Source organism: Schistocerca cancellata, chromosome 1, assembly GCF_023864275.1.
Source record: "Schistocerca cancellata isolate TAMUIC-IGC-003103 chromosome 1, iqSchCanc2.1, whole genome shotgun sequence".
Taxonomy (NCBI): Eukaryota; Metazoa; Arthropoda; class Insecta; order Orthoptera; family Acrididae; genus Schistocerca; species Schistocerca cancellata.
This window is the reverse complement of record NC_064626.1, coordinates 1,067,364,725-1,067,385,536: the sequence shown is the minus strand read 5'-3', so window position 1 is coordinate 1,067,385,536 and position 20,812 is coordinate 1,067,364,725. Positions and strand designations below refer to the sequence as shown.

The 20,812-nt window shown below is 43.3% G+C and overlaps 1 protein-coding gene across 1 annotated transcript in view; it reads left to right on the top strand.

Moving 5' to 3' along the window:
- Nucleotides 1-4,537: 4,537 nt before the first annotated feature.
- LOC126162945 (progestin and adipoQ receptor family member 3-like) overlaps nt 4,538-20,812 on the top strand; it is a 121,226-nt gene continuing 104,951 nt past the window's right edge. The window contains exon 1 of the mRNA XM_049919781.1: nt 4,538-4,653. Within this exon, the coding sequence (XP_049775738.1) occupies nt 4,583-4,653 (71 nt within the window). The 5' untranslated portion in view covers nt 4,538-4,582. The remainder of the gene's footprint in view (nt 4,654-20,812) is intronic.

Genomic DNA, 20,812 nt, shown 5'->3' with positions numbered 1-20,812 from the left:
GGTGGCCAGCAGTGTATTTGCAGCTCCCTGTTTTCACATGAAAAGCAGAAACGTGGCGCTTCGTGCGATTCGATATGATTCGATTCTTTTTACGACATTCAGAAACGCTGTATCAGAGAGTAATTTTTTCACTTCTTCAGTTTTTGTAGATTGTATTGTCAGAAGTTACACTTGTCCCAGTCCTAGGCACTGATCTCGTCTCCTGTGAAACGACAAAGTCAAGACTAAGATTAGTTACCAGTTAACGCGTAAACAGCACGCTCTTCCGATTCACCATTTCAAGGACAAACAGTCCGTGGGTGGGCGTCTTGGTGTCCCTTGCTGAAGGCTGCCCACGACTTGCTGCCTGGCCTTGTTGACACATTCGCGCTGTTCGCTCTAGGTTGTCCAGTATTTATCAGGTTCTGGTGTCTCGGATTCCAACCCTTTGCGACGATACTGTACATACGAGCAGCAACGAAGCTCTGTTCTTTTCATTCCTACCTAAAAGTTCGCGTTTCGAATGTGCGTCGGAATATATTGGAAGCAAAGCGTTTGTTCCGAAACAAGCTGAATTGAAGAGAGAAACGTGCACAACTTATTGTCATAAATGACAGCCCTACCATCAAGCTTTTAACCCTAAAATTGTAATTAATTCGTATTAATATTAGTTGTGCAGACCATTTTAGGTGTGAATTTATGGAATGTATTGTTGTACAGAAGCTGAAAAATAGTAATGTGGCCACCACACTGCTGAAGACGAATTACACTGTTTCAACCAACAGGTTTGAAGTCACGCATACACGACGTATAGTGTAATTTCTGGCACTTGCTTATTCAACAAAAAGATCTCTGCTTCTATCAGAATCCCAAAACTGTGCATAAAGACATTGTAACCAGTAGCTTTGGAATTAAATATCTACTGGGAATAGGTAAGCTTATTGCTGTATGTGAATACTGTCACGCAATAATGCATGGAGCGTCAGTACACATTTTCTTGTCGTTACAAAATGCACTTAAGCAACCTAGTCAAATCTTTTTTACATTACTCAGAGATTTACATTTTGTATATTTTCAACAACAAAAGACAAAACAACGCTAAAAAACTGCGCACTAGGCAATGCACAAAACATACAGAACAACTACAACGTAAGAAAATTTAAATTAACTGAAAATCCAATTTAGATTTTGAACATTAGTAATTTTTAAGTCGAAAGAATTCAAGTAATTACTCTGCCAAACAAATTTTATATTTTTTTACAAATTTCAAGATAAAATGAGCAAAATCGAATTTTTTCTTCACAAAGGTAGCCGGTCTTCAGAAAGGACAATAGAAAACAGAACCTTGCCAGTGGTAGTAATGGGTAAGGAATAATCTAAACGGTAATGAGACAAAACTATAGACTGAAACTAAATCTGATAAAAAATTATCACCGGGACTCTAATGCAGTCTAAAGCCATTTGGAAACGGCATTCTTTCAGCGCTGATACTAATTCTGGAAACAAGAAAATGTCACGGCATTTGTGTTCTTTGTAGTACAGTGGCCCGGGAGGACAGTCATTCGATGATGGTACAAAAGCGGCCAATTGCAAGCGTTCTCTGGATGTCCCTTTATCTGTCCGGTCATCGAAAGAGAAATAAACTATTACAACTCGCTGCTTGTTCAGTTTTTCGTTCGCAATATCATGAAGTGAACCGGATGAAATTCCAAGTTTTTCTGCGAGTTCTCTGTCAGATGACGGTTGGCGCGCATTTGATAACTGAGTTTCTGGATGTCGGCGTAATCAGTTAAGTGGGACTCCTACCCTGCTCAGCGTCATCTACAACTGACTGGCGACGACATTAAAATCTAGAGAACGTTTCTTAACACTGCTTTCGACCTAGAGATAATCGCCATAAATTTTCAGCAGAAAATCAAGTTTTTCCGAAAACGTTTTCCCTATTTCCAAGCGCCGGCCGAAGTGGCCGTGTGTTCTAGGCGCTACAGTCTGGGGCCGAGCGACTGCTACGGTCGCAGGTTCGAATCCTGCCTCGGGCATGGATGTGTGTGATGTCCTTAGGTTAGTTAGGTTTAATTAGTTCTAAGTCCAGGCGACTGATGACCTCAGAAGTTAAGTCGTATAGTGCTCAGAGCTATTTGAACCATTTGAACCTATTTCCAAGCAACATTTAACATTGTAGCATTGCTCCCATAAATCAGACCACTCCAAAAATTTCCAAGAACACAGCACAGTGTTACAGTTATAATACAAATAAGCATAGTTCAGAAACTAAATGATATATCAACGATCCTTTCTTAACGACTTGATTCACTACCTTTTCATTAGTTACCGATCAACCTACCTAATTTTCAGCATTATTCTGTTAGCAACGTTTTTCAAAAGTTTCTATTCTACTTTTACCTCAACGGTTTATTGCCCACGTTTCACTTAAGCAAAACCAGAAAAGACTTCCTAACAGATCTACTGTAGATGTTAGCACATGCCTCTTTTTCATAAATGCTTTCCTTACTGTTGCCAGTCTGCATTTTATATTCTCTCTAACTCGATAATATTTATTTAGCTGCAAAAATAGAAAACCCATATACTAATTTTAGTGTTACATTTTCTAATCTAATTCCTTCAGCGTCACACGATATAATTCGAACACATTCCATACCCTTATTTTACTTTTGTTGCTGTTCGTATTATAACAACTCTTCAAGACATCCATTATTTTGAAATGTTTTTTTTTTTTAAGTCCCTTACCATTTCCAACAGAATTACGGTCTCATCAGCAAATCTCAAAGTTTTTATTTCTTCTTCCTGAAATTTAATTCCCTTTCCAAATTGCTCCTTCGTTTTCTGTACTGCTTGCTCATTGTACCGACTGAATAATATCAGGCATAAGCTACGACCCTGTCTAACTCCCTTCTTAACCAGTGCCTTCATTTAATCTCCTTCGACTCTTATAACTGCACTCTGGATTCTATAAAAGGTGTAAAAGGTGTAGAGAGCCTTAAGCTCCCAGTTTTTCATCCCTGCTACCTTCAGAATTTATAAGAGCATATTCCAGCCAACAGAGTCAAAAGCTTTACCTAAATCTACAGTTACTATAAACACGGGTTTGCCTTTCTGTCCTCTAGTATAAGGCGTACGCTCAGGATTGCATGTTTCTACATATCTGCGGAACTCAAATTGGTCTTCTCCGAAGTCGGCTTCTACCAGTTTTCCCATTCTTTTGTATGCCGCGTGGAGTGGCCCCGTGGTTAGAGGCGCCATGTGACGGATTGCAAGGCCCTCCCGCCGGAGGTTCGAGTCCTCCCTCGGGCAGGGGTGTGTGTGTGTGTGTGTGTGTGTGTGTTGTTATTATCATACGTTAATTTAAGTAGTGCGTTAGTCTACGGACCGATGATCTCGGCAGTTTGGTCACTTAGGAATCCACCCACCCACAAACACACACACACACACACACACACACACACACACACACACACACACACACACACATATTCTTATGTAAATAATTCATTCAATTATTTTGTAAGTATGATTTACTAAACACAAGGTTCTGTATATTCACATGCCTTCTTCGGAATTCAAAAATGGTTCAAATGGCTCTGAGCACTATGGGACTTAACTTCTCAGGTCATCAGTCCCCTAGAACTTAGAACTACTTAAACCTAACTAACCTAAGGATACCAGACACATCCATGCCCGAGGTAGGATTCGACACTGCCACCGTAGCAGCAGAACGGTTCCGGACTGAAGCGCCTAGAGCCACTCGGTCACAGCAGCCGGCCACATCTGGCATGTTTCAGAACTTCTTAAACTGCTCACATCGACTGTTGGTGATGTGACTGTGAAATTTAAATGCGAAGAAACAGTCACACAGCTATACAATGACGAGGCAGACCACATGTACTGATGGAGAGGGACTGTCGAGTATTGTGGAGGGTGGTTGTAAGAAATCAGATGAAATCAGCGGCTGGATTCTCTCGTGACGTGAGTTCCAAAGTGCTACCAGTAGTCCAAGCTAGCACAATGAGAGTGCGTAAAGAGTTAATAAGAATGGGGTACAATGGTTGCACTTCTCCTCATTTCTACAGTCAATGCTACGCGAGGCCTGATCGATGCCACTGGACAATGGATGACTGGATACGAGTGATTTGGAGTGATAAATCACGTTGTATCCTGTGAAAAACGCCTGCAGAACGTTACCTGCCATCTGTGTAGTGCAATAGTGAAGTACGGAGGAAGTGGTGTTGCGTACTTTGGTGTTTTCCGTGGTTGGAGTGTGTTCCCGTTAATGTGCTTAGGAAAACTCTATGAGTGGAATGATATAAACACATTTTGCAGTATTGTATACCGCGTACGCTAGAGGAACAGTTCGGAGTTGGTAATTGTATGAGTAAGACAGTGCAACCTCTCATAAAGCAGCATGTGTGACGCAATGGTTTGTGGACATTAATACAGGTGAAATCTAATGGTCTCTCCTAGTGTCCCGACCACAGCCCAGTGGAAAAACATTTAGGGCGAGTTGGATTGTCGCCTTAACTACAGACGCCATCGTTCAACGGCACAACCGTCTTCGGTTTCGGCGGTTGCGGAAGAATGGGGTGCCATGCCTCCACAGACAATCAGATACCTCTCTGAAAGTGTCTCGAGAAGAGCCAAGCCGTCACAAGGCGAAAGGTAGACGCATCCCTTGTTAATGTCCACTTATATGTGCCCGGATACTTTTCATCATATACTGTATAAAGCCGGCCGGTGTGGCCGAGCGGTTCTAGGCACTTCAGTCTGGAACCGCGCGGCCGCTACGGTCGCAGGCTCGAATCCTGCCTCGGGCATGGATGTGTGTGATGTCCTTACGTTAGTTAGGTTTAAGTAGGTCTAAGTTCTAGAGGACTGATGACCTCAGATGTTAAGTCCCATAGTTCTCAGAGCCATTTGAACCATTTTGAACTGTATAAAGTAGAATTATGGACTATGTTTTAAGGTGAATTATTATGATGCTCTTGGAGAACGAAAATTTCGTCTAAAAAATCAAGATGGAATAAGTAAATAGAGATCTTGGTAAACTTAACTCGTTCTCTTCGCCTTGCCATCTAAAACACCGTCCACATAGGCGCCCAGTTTGATGGCGCGTCATACAAATCTTTCGATGAAGTTCCAATATGTCGTTTAGCCAACAAGATACGAGCTTAGATTCGATCAAGAACTACATTGCAGAATGAAGTCAACGCGTCTCGCGTAACGGAACGACATCGACGGATCTTAAGGTAGTTGGCATTACCACAATTGAGTCCTACAGGGCCGTTGCTGTTCTCAATATATACAAATGTCTAGCAGATATCGTTGTAGGCTCCGTATTGCTGTTTGCGGACGATGCTGTTGTGAATAAAATGGTTCAAACGGCTCTAAGCACTATGGGACTTACCATATGAGGTCATCAGTCCCCTAGACTTAGAACTACTTAAACCTAACTAACCTAAGGACATCACATACATCCATGCCCGAGGCAGAATTCGAACCTGCCTCCGTAGCAGCAGAGCGGTTCTGGACTGAAGCGACTAGAACCGCTCGGCCACAGCGGCCGGCTGTTGTGAATAGGTTCAACGGCAGAAGACTGTAGAGAAACGCAGAAAGACACGCAGAGGATAGACGACTGTTCCAATGGGATGGCAATGACCCTAAATATAAATTAATGTAATACAATGTGCGTAAGTAATAGGAGAGATCCTAATACTGTTCAATTACACACTTGGAAATAAATCACTGGAAAGAGAAAAGTCCGTGAAATACCTGGGAGTAATTGTACAAAGCTATCCAAATTGGAATGACCACAAAAAAATCGTAGCAAAACCCATTGCCGAGGTGGGATCCATCGGGAAAATTTTACGGATATTTAGTTCATCCACGAAACAGGTGGCTTACAAAACACTTGTTCGACCGATTCTTGAGTGTGGATTATCAGTTTGGGATCTTTGGTTAGTAGAAGAGACTCATAAGTTCAAAAGAACAGCGGTACGCTTCGTCGCGCGATTGTTTGTTTGTGTGTGTGTGTGTGTGTGTGTGTGTGGATCTTATTGGCGTCCAACGGCGAGGTTATCAGCGCCCTAACAATGATTAAAATAAACGAAAGTGGGTAAGAACGAAAACTGTCGTACACGCATGCAAGCGAAATGACCACACAAGTACTCTATAGCACGGGCACTCCCACAGGCACTAAAACCAATGAGGAGGCAAGACAGCTAATCAAGAAATTGAAACAAAGGGAAAATAAAACACAGAAGAGCTAAAAGAACAGCACAGGGAAATGTGACCGGCTGACCACTTACAAAAATCTTAAGTGAGCCAGCCACCCTGTTGACACATTAGACACATTAAAATCATCTCCCCAAAATCTTGTTAAAAACGTGTGACAGTTCACAAAACTTTAAAACGCGAACCACATTCGTTTCATCATTGCATAAAATAGACTACTGATCCGCCGGCAAATCCGCTGCAGTCCGCTGGTCAGAAAATAAAATGTAGGCCAATGAAATGTGGTGCACCGTGATCTGCACGCCACAAGCACCACACGTCGGAGTGTCCTCTCGCCGGAGTAAAAATCCATGCGTCGTAGGGCTGTGGTGGATGCGAAGACGAGTAAGGAGGACCTCGTCCCGTGGACGTGGCTGGAAGGAAGTACGCCACGGCCGAGTTGTGGGCTTGACGACACGGAGTTTGTTGTCGGTCACTTCTAGCTACTCGTCTTCCCAGCTACACAGGACTTTATACCGCAACAGCGAGGTGAAGGCATGCAGGGGGATAGCACGCTGAAAGACCTGTCGGTCAGACACGCCTCCTTGGCTGCTCGATCAGTCCTTTCATTCCCCAGAATTCCCACGTTCCCTGATACCCAGCAGAAAGACACATCCTTCACCAGTCGCTGTAGTTGGAGGAAGGCGTCCTGAATAGTCTGGGTTACTTTATCTGCTGGGTACAAACGCTGGAGAAAGTAAAGGGTGCTCAAAGAGTCTGAACAGACGAGAAATCTAACACTGGGAGAATGTCTCATCTGCTCCAGTGCCCGCAAGATTGCATATAATTCTGCGTCGAAGATAGTAAATTCAGGAGGCAGTCTGACCTTGAGGACACGATCCGGGAAGACGACAGAGCAACCAACTGGGTCACCCTGCTTAGACGCATCCGTAAAAACAGCTACTTGGTCGTGGTGTTCAGATAAAACGGCAGAAAAGACCGCATTAAAAACGGAAGCAGGAGTGCTATCTCTCCTGTACCGCACCAAATCTAAAATCACTTTGGGCCGCTCCAGTAACCAGTATGGGCCGCGCGGAGTGGCCGCGGGGTTTGAGGCGCCATGTCACTGACTGCGCGGTCCCTCCCGCCGGAGGTTCGAGTCCTCCCTCGGGCATGGGTGTGCGTGTTGTTCTTAGCATAAGTTAGTTTAAGTAGTGTGTAAGTCTAGGGACCGATGACCTCAGCAGTTTGGTCCCTTAGAAATTCACACACATTTGAACACATAACTAGGATGGCAGACGGTTAAAACCCTGGACATGGAGTCGCACTGGCGATTGTTTAATAGGCGCGAGAGCATTTCAAAGATGCTGAACACACTCCACTGACAAACGATGAAAGAGACGCTTTGTGCATCACGGAGTGGTGTTCGGTTGAAATTTCGAGAGCATACGCTCCAGGAAGGGTCGGGAAACATATTACGTCCTCTGAGAAATATGGAGGTTCATCGACAGTCACTCTTCCCACATACATCTTACGAAGGAAATGGGAAGGAGGTAGTGAGGGCGGGGATGAGGGGCGAAGGGTTGTGGGGGCAGGGGGGGGAGGGGGCGGGGGGTGGGAGTGGGTATAGCGGTACCAGAAGAAACTCTTGCTACACGCCGTCCCGTTGAATATACATGGTGGTGCAAAGAAAATTGGCCCTGGGACCAGAGTTCCAGGGTACAAAGAAGCATACCAGAGGAAATGAAATACAGTACTATCCAGACAATAGCAGATGTTGAAAGTGACCACCATTCTTGGCACTTTTGGGTCATGGTCAGCAAGTTGCTCAAGGCGGATCCAAGCTGGAATGCAGGAATTGCTGCAATCTCATCCGAAATGTTCTGCGGCAGTTATTGAAGATTATGAGGGCTGTCGCGATACAGCTTAGACCGAAGGTCTCCCTGTACAAAGTAATCGCATTGTGGCAGATCAGGTGACCTGGGTGGCCAAGTGGAGCCGCGACCAGACTGCTGGTCCACGTCGCCATGCGGGACGTGACATGCCCGTCTCTTGCGACGGGAGTTGGCTGGATTTGGTAGGACACGGAAGCATTTTCTGGTGAACCGCAGTCACATTTTCTGCTGTGGTGCTCGTTTCGAAATGTTTTTTGACTTGTTCAAAACAGATTCTGTCTGAAGCCGTTTTCGGACGAAGCATTGCATGGCACTCTTTGCTGGCACTTTGCTTCTCAGGAAACAACTGACCACGCCGTTTCCACGACTTTGTTGTCACGTAAGTTTACACAACGAATACCCGCTGCTCCACTGTGAGCACCATTGTCTCCTCTGCACACACCGACACAACCCACACTACGCTCTGAACCGGAGTGGATCACGTGGCGGGCGTACACGTTGTGTGTTCGTCACGGGGCGTGGTTACGAGTTCTATTCGGAAAGTAAGGAACGATAGGTCGCGAAGTGGAAACCACGTTGAAAATCAAAACTGTTTTATTTGCAACAGTTATCTACACGTTACAGCTACTTCTCTACGTGATCGCCGCTCACACTTAGGCATCTGTCGTACCAACTTTTCAATTCTCTCCTTATAGAAGACAGCCGCCAGTGCTTTCCGACAATTTTATACTCCGGACTGCAGCTCGTTGTCTGTGTCAAAATATTGTCTTCATAGCCAGCGGTTCATTTGAGCAGAGATAAACATCACGGGTAGCCAATTACGGGCTGTATTGTGGTTGATCAAACACTTCCCATCGAAAAAGCTGAAGGAGCATCTTCATTGCCCCTGCAGAGTGCGGCCGAGAATTAGCGTGTAGAACGAACTGCATAACAGTTATGTTATATGGATTGCATAGCTTCAGGCAAAATCTTTCGTCAGCCCTCATACTTGGTGGCAGACGCTAATTTCTAGCCATCTCTACGTTCTCACTGTGAGCTCAGAACTGAAAAGAGCGACATGATGCGATCGATGGGCGTACTAGACACAGTGCCCAACGCATCTGTGCAAAGGTTCGTCAGATTTTCACAGTATTTTCCATTTCGCGACCGATCGTTCCTTACTTTCCGAATAACCCTCGTATATGTATACATTCAATTCCAGTCGTATCCATTTGTCCAGGCCACTTTTATTTGCCAGATCCTGTACGCGTATATGTCGTTCATGAGATAACAAATCATGAGCAATTGTCACATGCTACCAAAATGAATTGTTCACTCTGTAGAAGCGTATATACTGCTATCAAATCTCTTGACAGATTTAAACCGGATTCCGATCCGTAACACGAAGGCGGATTTATGTCTTTCAAGGGCAATGTCCATCTTGACTGAGCTATCTAGGTACTACTCACATTCCATCTCTGAGCTTCAGTCTTCCTGCCAGTACCTGTAACCGTCTTTAAAAATGTTGAGCTAGATCCTGAACCTATAGCACAGCAATTGATAAAAGTGTTGTGTACAGGAGGTCAGGATTGGGTTATAGTGCCAATTTCGCACAAATAATTTATCTGTGGAGAAGTTTCATCTATTCGCAAGCAAGTACTTTGGAACACAGTGCGACAAGTGTACATTCCTTGCACTGGTTGGCTGGACACAATCCTCTGCATGTAGTATTTGTAGAGTAGACGGTGTAAACTTGAGACTTTCCACTATAATCCACATACACGTCGAGAGGCGTCAGTGGCTGTGTCATCTAGCCCTTCCATAGAAGGTGCACCTAATTATTCGATTAATAGTAATTCCAGTCACGAATTCTTGGAAGAGGTGAAATCATAAATCTAATACCGCAATCACGGGTCGACTGTGTGGATATTTAGAAAGTCGGCAAACTTAATATGCAAATTTCTAATAATACATTAATTTTCTCAGTTTTCTGGATCCACTGATGTGTTGGTGAGGTACAGGACAGCCAGATGGTGAAGTCAATGTAATTTTAATATCTGCCAATCACATTGTTTCAGAAAGCTAGAAGATGTGTGTAACACGTGACATTTAAAACTTATTTTAAAACTTATTCCTAAATAATAATGTTGTTACGATGTATATTCTTTGTACTTTGTGATGTTTCTCTTTTTCTACATTTTCTTTGCACCTAATAGTTCCCAGAGCCATCTTTGTTTACAAAATACGACAGTTTACTTGTAATGTGTTAGACAGTTAAAGGACCCTGTGACCACTGAAGGTATTCTATTTTACTTGTTTTATTTTAACTGTTAGATATACGTTTAGTTTTTTAATCGCACCCCCCCCCCCCCAAAAAAAAAAACCTTTTTTGAATTGTGTTTGTTTATCTCACTGAAGGCGTTCTAATGAGACTGCCGTGCTACGTTTAACATACCATGTTATATTTTGCGCAACATCACCACCATACACCACAACTGCACATGGATCAGTGTACACAAGATCATCTTTAAATGCGGTTAGCCTTCCTCTACGTGGCGAAATGCTCCCTTGCTTTTACAGTGATGTTCTCTCCACAGACGATACGAATGCTTCGGGCATCAGAGCTACCTTCCGTTTCTGTATAAACACAAAAAGGCGAACATGTCGAAAGCATATGTTCTGGTTCCCGACAGGTTAGCATTCATTACAACAGTTTGGAGAAATGAAATGTTAATACAGTATTAGTTTCCTGCAGGAGCGTCTATGGAAAGATCCTGGAATTAGTCTCTCTTATAAACGGTAACGGTTCGCAGCTCGTGGTCTCGCGGTAGCGTCCTCGCTTTCCGATCACGGGGTCCCGGGTTCGATTCCTGGCAGTATCAGAGATTTTCACCTGACTCGAGATGGCTGGCTGTTGTTGTGTCGTCTTCATCATCATCATTCATCCCCATTACGGTCGGAGGAAGGCAATGCCAAACCACCTGCACTAGGACCTTGCCTAGTACGGCGGTGCGGGTCTCTCGCATCGTCCCCTGCGCTCTGTTACGCCTCTACGTGGCGAAATGCTCCCTGAATGTCCACACGGAACTAGGGACAGAAAGCTGACTAAAAAAAGATGCCAGCAGCAGTTAAATTCTAAATTCTGATGCGAAAGTATATCGCAAAGACAGGTTGAACGCTGGTAGTGGACGTGTGTTTACAGCCATAAGAATTACGATAATATCTAGTGATATTCCAAATAAAACTAATCGCAAGAGAGACAGATAGATGCCACACACAGATTCATTGGAAGAATCTTCAGAAAATGAAGTCTGTAAAAAAAGGAAGCAGCTTACAAAACACTCATTCGACCAATACTTGAATACTGCTTGTCAGTATGGGAACCGTACCAGATAGGATTGATAAAGCAAAAAGAGAAGATACAAGGAGGAGCATTACCTATAGTTACAGGTTCATTTAGTAAGCACGACAGCGTCGCAGAGATGATCAGCCACTCCAGTGGCAGCCACTGCACGAGAGGCGTTCTGCACCACGGAGCGGTTTACTGTTACAGTTCCGAGAGCGTACATTCCTACAAGGGTCAACAAATATAGTGCCTCCTTCTGCCTTTATTTCGCGAAAAGACCATGGACATAAAATTAGAGAGCTTTTAGCCCACATGAAGGCTTATTGGCAATCGTTCTTCCCAAGAACTATTCGCAACTAGAACATGAAATGGAAAAAGTGACAGTGGTATTCAAAGTACCCTTCACCACACATTGCAAGGTGGCCTGCGGAATACAGATATAGATGTCTTCTATTTTCTTCAGTTTTCCATTCCATAATCTTTTGCTCATAAATAACCCTATCATTCTTCACTTTTTTTTTCAATCAGTCTTCTGACTGATTTGATGCAGCCTGTCTTGCGCCAACAACTTCATCCCAGAGTATCAATTGCAAGTTACATCCACAATTATTTGCTCGGGATATTCCAATCTCTATCTTCCTTTACAGTTTGTAACCTCTACAGCTCCCTCTAGCACCACAGAAGTCATTTCGTGATGTTTTAACAGATGTCCTACCATTCTGTCCCTTCTTCCTGTTAGTGATTCCCATATATTTCTTTCCGCTCCGATTCTGCGGAGAACCTCCTCATTCCTTACTTTGTCAGTCCACCTAATTTTCGACATTCATCTGTAGCACCTGCTTCAATTTTCTTCTGTTTCGGTGTTCCCACACTCCATGTTTCACTAACATGCAATGCTGTGCTCCAAACGTACATTTTAAGAAATTTCTTCCTCAAATTGAAACCTATATTTGATACTAGTAGACTTCCCTTGGTCAGGAGTTTTCTCTTTGCCACTGCTAGTCTGCTTTTGATGTCCTCCTTGCTCCGTCCGTCATTGATTAATTTGCTGCCCAGGTAGCAGAATTCCTTAACTTCATCTACTTTGTGAGTGTCAGTCCTGATGTTAAGTTCCTCACCGTTCTAATTTTTGCTACTTCTCGTTACTTTTCTCTTTCTTCGATTTACTCTCAATCCAAATTTTCTATCATCAGACTGTTCAATCCATTCAGCAGATCCTGTAATTCTTCTTCACTTTTACTGAGGATAGCAATGTCATCAGCGAATCTTATCACTGCTATCCTTTCATTTTGAATTTAAATTTAAGTCTTGAACCTTTCTGTTATTTCCATCATTGTTTCTTCGATGCAGAGGAAAAACTACATCCCTGTCTTACAACCTTTTTAATCCGAGCACTTCCTTATTGGTCTTTGACTTTTATTATTCCCGCTTGGCTGTTACACATGTTGTACATGACTCGTCTCTCCCTATAACTTACCCTTATTTTCTCCAGAACTTCAAACATTTTGCTCCATTTGACATGGTTGAACGCTTTTTCCAGGTCGATGAATCCTATGAACGTGCCTTGACTTTTCTTTAGTCTTGCTTCCATTATCAACCGCAACATCACAATTGCCTCTCTGGTGCCTTTACCTTTCCTAAAGCGAAACTGATCGTCTTCTTACGCAGTCTCAATTTTATTTTCCATTCTTTTATGTAATATTCTTGTCAGCAACTTGGATGCATGGGCTGTTAAGCTGCTGTACAATAGTTCTCGAATTTGTCAGCTCTTGGCAATCTTCGGAATTGCGTGGATGATATTTTTCTGAAAGTCAGATGGTATGCCGCCAGGCTCATACATTCTACACACCAACGTGAATAGTCGTTTTGTTGCCACTTCCCCCAATGATTTTATAAATTCAGATGGAATGTTATCTGTTCCTTCTGCCTTATTTGATTTTATGTCCTCCAAAGCTCTCTTAAATTCTAATTCTAATACTTGCCCCCTATCTCTTCTAAATCGACTCCTGTTTCTTCTTCTGTCACATCAGACAAACCTTACTCCTCATAGCGGTCTTCAATGTACTCTTTCCACCTATTCTCTCTCTCCTCTGCATTTAACAGTGGAATTCCCGTTGCGCTGTTACCATCCTTGCTTTTAATTTCACCGAAGGTTGTTTTGACATTCCTGTATGCTGAATCAGTCCTTTCCACAATCATTTTTTTTTCGCCATTTCGTCTTAGCTTCACTGCACTTTCATTCCTCAGCGACTTGCATTGTCGGTTTCCTGAATTTCCCTGAACATTTTTGTACTTCCTTTTTTCGTCGATCAACTGAAGTATTTCTTCTGTAACAAATGATTTCTCCGCAGTTACTTTCTTTGTACCTATGTTTTTCTTTCCAACTTCTGTCAATGTCCTTTTTAGAGATGTCCATTCCTGTTCAACTGAACTTCCTACTGAACTACGCATTATTGCTGCACCTATAGCCTTTAGAGAACTTGAAGCGTATCCCTTCCTTCCTTAGTACTCCCGTATCCCACTTCTTTGCGTATTGATTCTTCTTGACTAATCTCTTCAGTCTTCTCTTCATCACTATTAAATTGTGATCTGAGTCTATATCTGCTCCTGGGTGCGCCTTACAATCCAGTATCTGATTTCCGAATCTGTGCCTGACCATCATGTAATCTAACTGAAATCTTCCGGTACCTCCTGGCCTTTTCCATGTGTACCTCCTCCTCTTGTGATTCTTGAACAGAGTATTCGGTATTACTAGCTGAAATTTATTACAGAACTCAATTAGTCTTCCTCCTCTCTCATTCCCATATTCTCCTGTAACCTTTTCTTCTACTTCTTGCCCTACGACTGAATTCCAGCCCCCCATGAGTATTAGATTTTCGTCTCCCTTTGCGTACTGTATTACCCTTTCAATATCCTCATATACTTTCCCTATCTCTTCGTCTTCAGTTCGCGACGTCGGCATGTAAGCCTGAACTTTCGTTGTCGGTGTAGGTTTGCTGCCGATTTTAATGAGAAGAATCCCATCACTGAACTGTTCACAGTAGCAAACTCCCCACCCCAGCTCCCTATTCATAATTCACACATACAAAATTCAAAGCACATTTACAAGCACTACAAAAAATGGCTCTGAGCACTATGGGACGCAACATCTGAGGTCATCAGTCCCCTATAACTTAGAACTACTTAAACCTAACCAACCTAAGGACATCACACACATCCATGCCCGAGGCAGGATTCGAACCTGGGACCGTAGCGCTCGCGCGGCTCCAGACTGAAGCGCCCAGAACCGCTTGGCCACAACGGCCAGCACGAGCACTACACTGAAAATTACGTCACGGGCAGCAAACAGTAAAAATGCCGTAGCTATGCATTCTTGTGGTAACATACAATAACAGCACGCACTTATGCCTTGGATTATTGTTAATAGAACTATAATAAGGATTATTCGTTAGCATTTCTCCAACGTAAGACCTCATTTATAATTCGATCAGTTAAGGAAGTCAAAACAAAAGCTATAAATAACGCGAGAAAGGTATCGCGACGAGATATTAAACAATTCACTATTTTTCTGCTGATATGACTTCAGAGCCTGATGCTGACGCTGGGAGTCTTCAGGGATAAAATGCTAGTCTTGGACTTGAAGGCTTTAACGGCACGATAAGGAACAGTAAAATGCAAGTTTTATCTCATCCGGGAATGCAGGAAAATGCAAACTGCTGAGGTGCCAGAGCGGAGACGTATGTGTAACACTTGGATTCGAAATGAACGCTAAGAGAATTAATAAAATGACCCTGTAGAGGAACAGTAGAAAGGGTTGCACGCTGTAATTTAGCAAAGTTACTAATCAGTCTCTGTGCTCAACAGTTGTAAAAATGAAATTTATCATCTGAGTTCTAAATGATACACAATCTAAGTATCAAAAACAGTTTTATTTTATCTAATAACCATGTAAATATACGATCAATGAAAAATACTTTAATAGAAAAAGTCACAAAATAATGGTGTTGCGAATAAGTAGTTGCCAGGTTTCTTAAAAGGGCACCTACTGTGAAATACTGAATTTAGTAATCTATTATGCGTAGGTCAGTCAACAGAACTATTGATAAATCCTGACTGTGCGACAGAATTCCAACTGGAAATGAGAACTCTGAAAAATCCATATGAAAGATCATGGGTGGCCCGCGCCAAGACGAGAGCATACTCCGCTGAGGCCACCAGAGAAGAATTACAGGCCCATACTACGCCCCTGCCGCAAATACTTCACCACCAATATCTCAGACAGTTTGTAGCCAGCAAAAAACAGTCGGACGGTGCAGCCGCTGACCTCTGTACTAATGGGCTCTCTGACTATCGTGGATGAAATCCGATGAGATAAATTCTGGAAATAATCAAAACTTCTGTTTGCATCGCCGAGACAATGTCACTCCTAAGTCTGTGCAACAATACCTCCAGGATGGGAGACCATGAATACACCTACTCCACCTGGCGGTCCAGAGGAGACCCTGCATCTCGTGCACAGCGCACCGACACCGAAAACTAGCGTTTCACTACGCCACCACTCTCGAATGTTTCCAATGGTAGGAGGCCGCGGGAAAATGCGCCAGTCATCTGTCTTTAGTGCACTCACCAAAAGCTGGGTAGCAACATTTTTGTACCTACCGTGGTCGTTGCCGCCAATTTTCGTTAGGGCATTCTGATTCAACATCGCGTCTCCTTCAGCTGTCCAATCAACTCCCTGCATTTCGCGTGGTGCGTGAAAGCAGCACTGAAAAACGCAGCCCAAACCGAACACAATGGCGTCGAGACGGTAGGTGCCGGTATATCTGGCGTCCCGTGGCTTCATACCTCAGATTCCGGCAACCGCTGGCAGCAATACTAACAGCTGGCGTCGGCCAAGCGAAGCCCAGACGGCAAACGTCAGTGAAACTTTTAGCGCTGCCTCCAGAAAGTCTCGCTCGCTGTTCATTCATGTCTAACATAGTGGCCCAAGTCGGCCGCCCTGAAGAACAGGCACACGCTGTTGGGCACTTCCCCCCCCCCCCCCCCCCCTTGTATTCGCAGGAAAACCTTCCTAGCCCTCCTCACGTTTTTTTTCTGCCACACTCGACGCAGGTGGCCCCCGTGCAGCCCCAGCTCACCCACCCCAAAAAGATAGAAGGGCAAGTGATGTTCCACCACCAGTTGAAACATCATGAATAAAAATGAGTCCTCATTGCGCATTTCGGTTACAGCAATGACCTTGCTCGGCTCGGCCCGACTGAGACTCATTAATAAACTGAGACAATTGAATTTCCTCATTTTTAGAGCATTGAAGGGTGATCTGTTTCAGTTGTTAAAAAACCATTCAAAAGCCAAGATCACATAAAAAGGTTTCTTTATTTAAGACGACCGGTTTCAACAGTCACATCTGTCATCTTCAGGTCTTTTGGACAAGGTGCTTTATGTTTTAAATGTTTTAGCGAGGACAACCGTTTATAATGTGCTGAGTTTTATGCACTTGATATGAGATTCAGCGTAAAATGAACATGTTTTACAGCAAAAAGATGTTAAAGAGCTGAAGATGACAGCAATCACTGTTGAAACTGGTCGCCTTAACAAAAGCAAATTTTTTGTGGGATCTTGGCTTTTGAATGGTTTATAAAAATAATGTAAAATAAAAAAACTTGGGTCTGAAGAATACTTTGTGTACCACTATGGCACTTCCCCGTTTTCCTCCTCTAGTCGCGAATAATGCGAGAGAACAATGTTTGATGGTAAACCCTGAGTGAACTCGGATCTCATAACTTGATGGTTTTTTCGCGAGATATATGTAGGAGAAATCAATATATCAGTTGACGTTTCTGGGAACATGCCCTATCGGAAATTGAAAAGTAAATCATGCCGTGATGCACAGTTCCTCTCTTGCAGTGCCTGCCTCCGGAACTGCATGAGCGTCTCCGTGGCGCCTTCACGCTTATTAAACGGACCTGCGATGAAACGTGCTGCTCTTCTTTGGATCTTGTCTATTTTTTTTATCAGTCATGTTTGGTAGGGCTTCAGACTGACTAGTAATGCTGGGCCATGGTTAACTGCCAATCACTGCACCAAAGCGTCGATTCACAGCAGGTCTTCCTGCACTTCACTACAGTTTTCTAGTGTTGCTAATTTTAGGGTTCTATACCACAGTCGGTAGAAACGGAATCCTTATAGCTCCGTTTTATTGTCCGTCTGTCTCTCAGTCCGAATGTTAAACGACCTTTTTTCTCAGAAGCAGGTACACGTATCAAGTTGAAATTTATGTCACACATTAAGATCTATGGCGGTGTAAAACATTGAAACTTCTAAGTCAACACAATGAAAAGACACTCCCATTTACGTCAAACATTTTAATTAATATTCAGAAACTCATTCCTCAAAACCTATAGGCTACTTCCCGGCGGCATAAAATCATGAAATTTTGAAAGAAAGGAAGAAAAAAAAATGGCTCTGAGCACTATGGGACTTAACATCTGAGGTCATCAGTCCCCTAGAACTTAGAACTACTTAAACCTAACTAACCTAAAGACATCACACACATCCATGCCCGAGGCAGGATTCGAACCTGCGACCGTAGCAGTCGCGCAGTTCCGGACTGGAGCGCCTAGAACCGCTCGGCCACCACGGCCGGCCAAAGAAAGGAAGACTTGACAGTACAACCAAAGGAAAAATCCAAAAACTGAAAATTTATGATTATGTTACATGGGAAAAAAAATTATCGTTTCTTATCTGTCTGTCTGTTCGTCCGTCTGTTAAGAGCCCTTTTTCTCAGGAACACAGAGGCGTATCAGGGTCAACTCATTTCACATTTGTAAACTCTATAGGCTCTTGGCGGTGTAATAAATGTAAACTTCTAAGTCAATGCAACCAAAAGATACTGTAGTTTACACTGATCAGCCAGAACATTATGACCACCTACCTTATTGTCGATATGTCCACCTTTGGCGCGGCTAACAGCGGCGACGTGTCGTGTCATGGAAGCATTGAGGACTTGGTACGTCGCTGAAGGGAGCTGACACCACATCTACTCACACAAGTCACCTAATTCCGGTAAATTCCTGGAGGGAGCGATGAGCTCTGACACCAGGTTCAATCACATCCCAGATGTGATCGATCCGATTCAGGTCTGGCCAGCGTAGCAAATGGAACTCGCCACTGTGTTCCACGAACAACTCCATCACACTCCTGGCCTTGTGAAATGGCGCATTATCTTGCTGAAATATGCCGCTGTCGTCGGGGAACATGATCGTTATGAAAGGGTGTACGTGGTATGCAACCAGTGTACGAGACTCCTTGACCGTCATGCTGCCTCGCACGAGCTGCGCTGGAAACCCATGCATGCCACGTGAAAGTACCCCAGAGCATAATGGAGCAGCCGCCAGGTTGTCTCCACGCTGCAGTGCAGCTGTCAAGGAGCTGTTTCCTCTGGAAGACGACGCATTCCCGCCCTTCCATCGGCATGATGGAGAAGGTATCGGGACTCATCAGACTATGTAACGCTCTGCCACTGCGCCAGCGTCCGGTGCTGACAGTTACGCGCCCATTCCAGTCGTGGTTGCCAATGTCGTGGTGTTAAAGGGGGTAGGACGTCAAACGGGCAGACTTGGAGCAGGAGATGCACCACAGGACATTTTAAATTCCACTGTCTATACTTTTGCAAATAAATTCATGAAACTTTGTCAGCATGACCAGGAAGGATTCAGGATTCACACTCGTAGCAGCGGAAGTTCAAAAACATAACAAAATTTTTTTTTTCACGTGAAATTTCATAATTTTTTCACTTACTATTGGCTGCATTTGTTGCTATAGGTACAATTTACTTCTTAAGTAAAAGAGATTCTTCGAAGAATTTTGCACTGATTATTAAACACAAACTCATTAATCCAAAACTCTAGAATTTTCCAAATCTATTAAAAACTATGGTAAAGATTGAGATAATTAACTATAAAATTTGAGTTTTTTCTAAACATGAAATTTAAAACGTAGCAGCTCAATCATCTTTTCATGCATTAAATAAATTCTAGACTTCCATGCACCTGTAAGTATGGTTTGTATGCTTCTAACATTCTGTGTGGTGTCTTTTTGTTCTATATCGTGTCTCCCTACCACTTTCGCGCAACGACGCTCTGAGTGTGTTTTTTAGGGAATTGACTAGTTTGAACCTGGGACCTGTTGCTGGTAAGGAGACGTCGGACCACACATGACATGTAGAATTCAGAAGAGTTCAGTGAGACTAGCGATGATATAACCAAATACTTAATGATTTCAGTGTCAGCTCCACTGCACTCCGTGTAAAAGAATCTTAATACTAACTAAATTTAGTGGAAGGGGTTCAAGGCTTTCCTGTTTTTCGTTAGCTGGTAAAATAACGTCGAAAAAGCAGTTAAGTTTACCATTGGAAATTTTATTCTACTCACAAAACATTCTTTATAAATTGCACTATTGATAAAAGGAAATGTTTTAATACAGGATGGTAAAAACCAACTGTGTCCAACAAAAATGTGAACGAATATTCCCTGAATGGGTTTCCAAGTTCTACAATGGATCGAAGGATGACCTGTGCCATACCACATCTATAATCTAGGTTTAAATTAAGTTTCACAAAAGAGAAAACTATCAAAATGGTCTACAGTGACCCTCAATTATCTTTAATTACTTATCTAACTTGTCATAAATTACAGTGGCTGATGTGGCTTCTCAATAACTATATAACAGAAAAATCATCGCGTTTCAGATTTTTACTTCAAGTGGCAAATGTGAACACCATGAGCTTTAATTGACGATCGACACTAGTATTACGCAAAAAGGGGGTGTAACAGATGATACTTCTGCAGTTCTGAGTGAAGCTTTATGCGCTGTTATGCGGCATCGCGTGCGTTCATTACCTTGTCGGTGTTCGTCAGGGGGCGACGGGCAGCACAGCTCCGCTCACCTCGCCGTCTCGGAAGCAACTCTCTCCTAACTTCTCCTTACTACAATTTACCCAAGTTGGTTTAAAAAAAACTATCTGGCTGTGTTTTCATCTGACCAATCAGGGTCTCAATGTCAACCTTAAGCTCCGCCTACAAAAATTCTGTCTATCCAATGAGAAACGTTATACTTTTCGTGGTGGGGCAATGTTTTTAAAGTTTGCAACGTAACAGAGACGCGAAAAAGTCTCACGCTAAAACTTGCAGCTGGTGTGGTCCTTTTAGCGTTATCGTAAGATCTATACTGTTCTTCTGGAGGGCTCTATCTTTTAACATGGGCTGGGGGGTGGTCCTGACGTAACAGAGACGCGAAAAAATCTCACGCTAAAACTTGCGGGTGGTGTGGTCCTAGCGGTTAGCTGACGACGTGGGTGTCCGTCCCTTACCGTAGGGCCTTCCAGCTT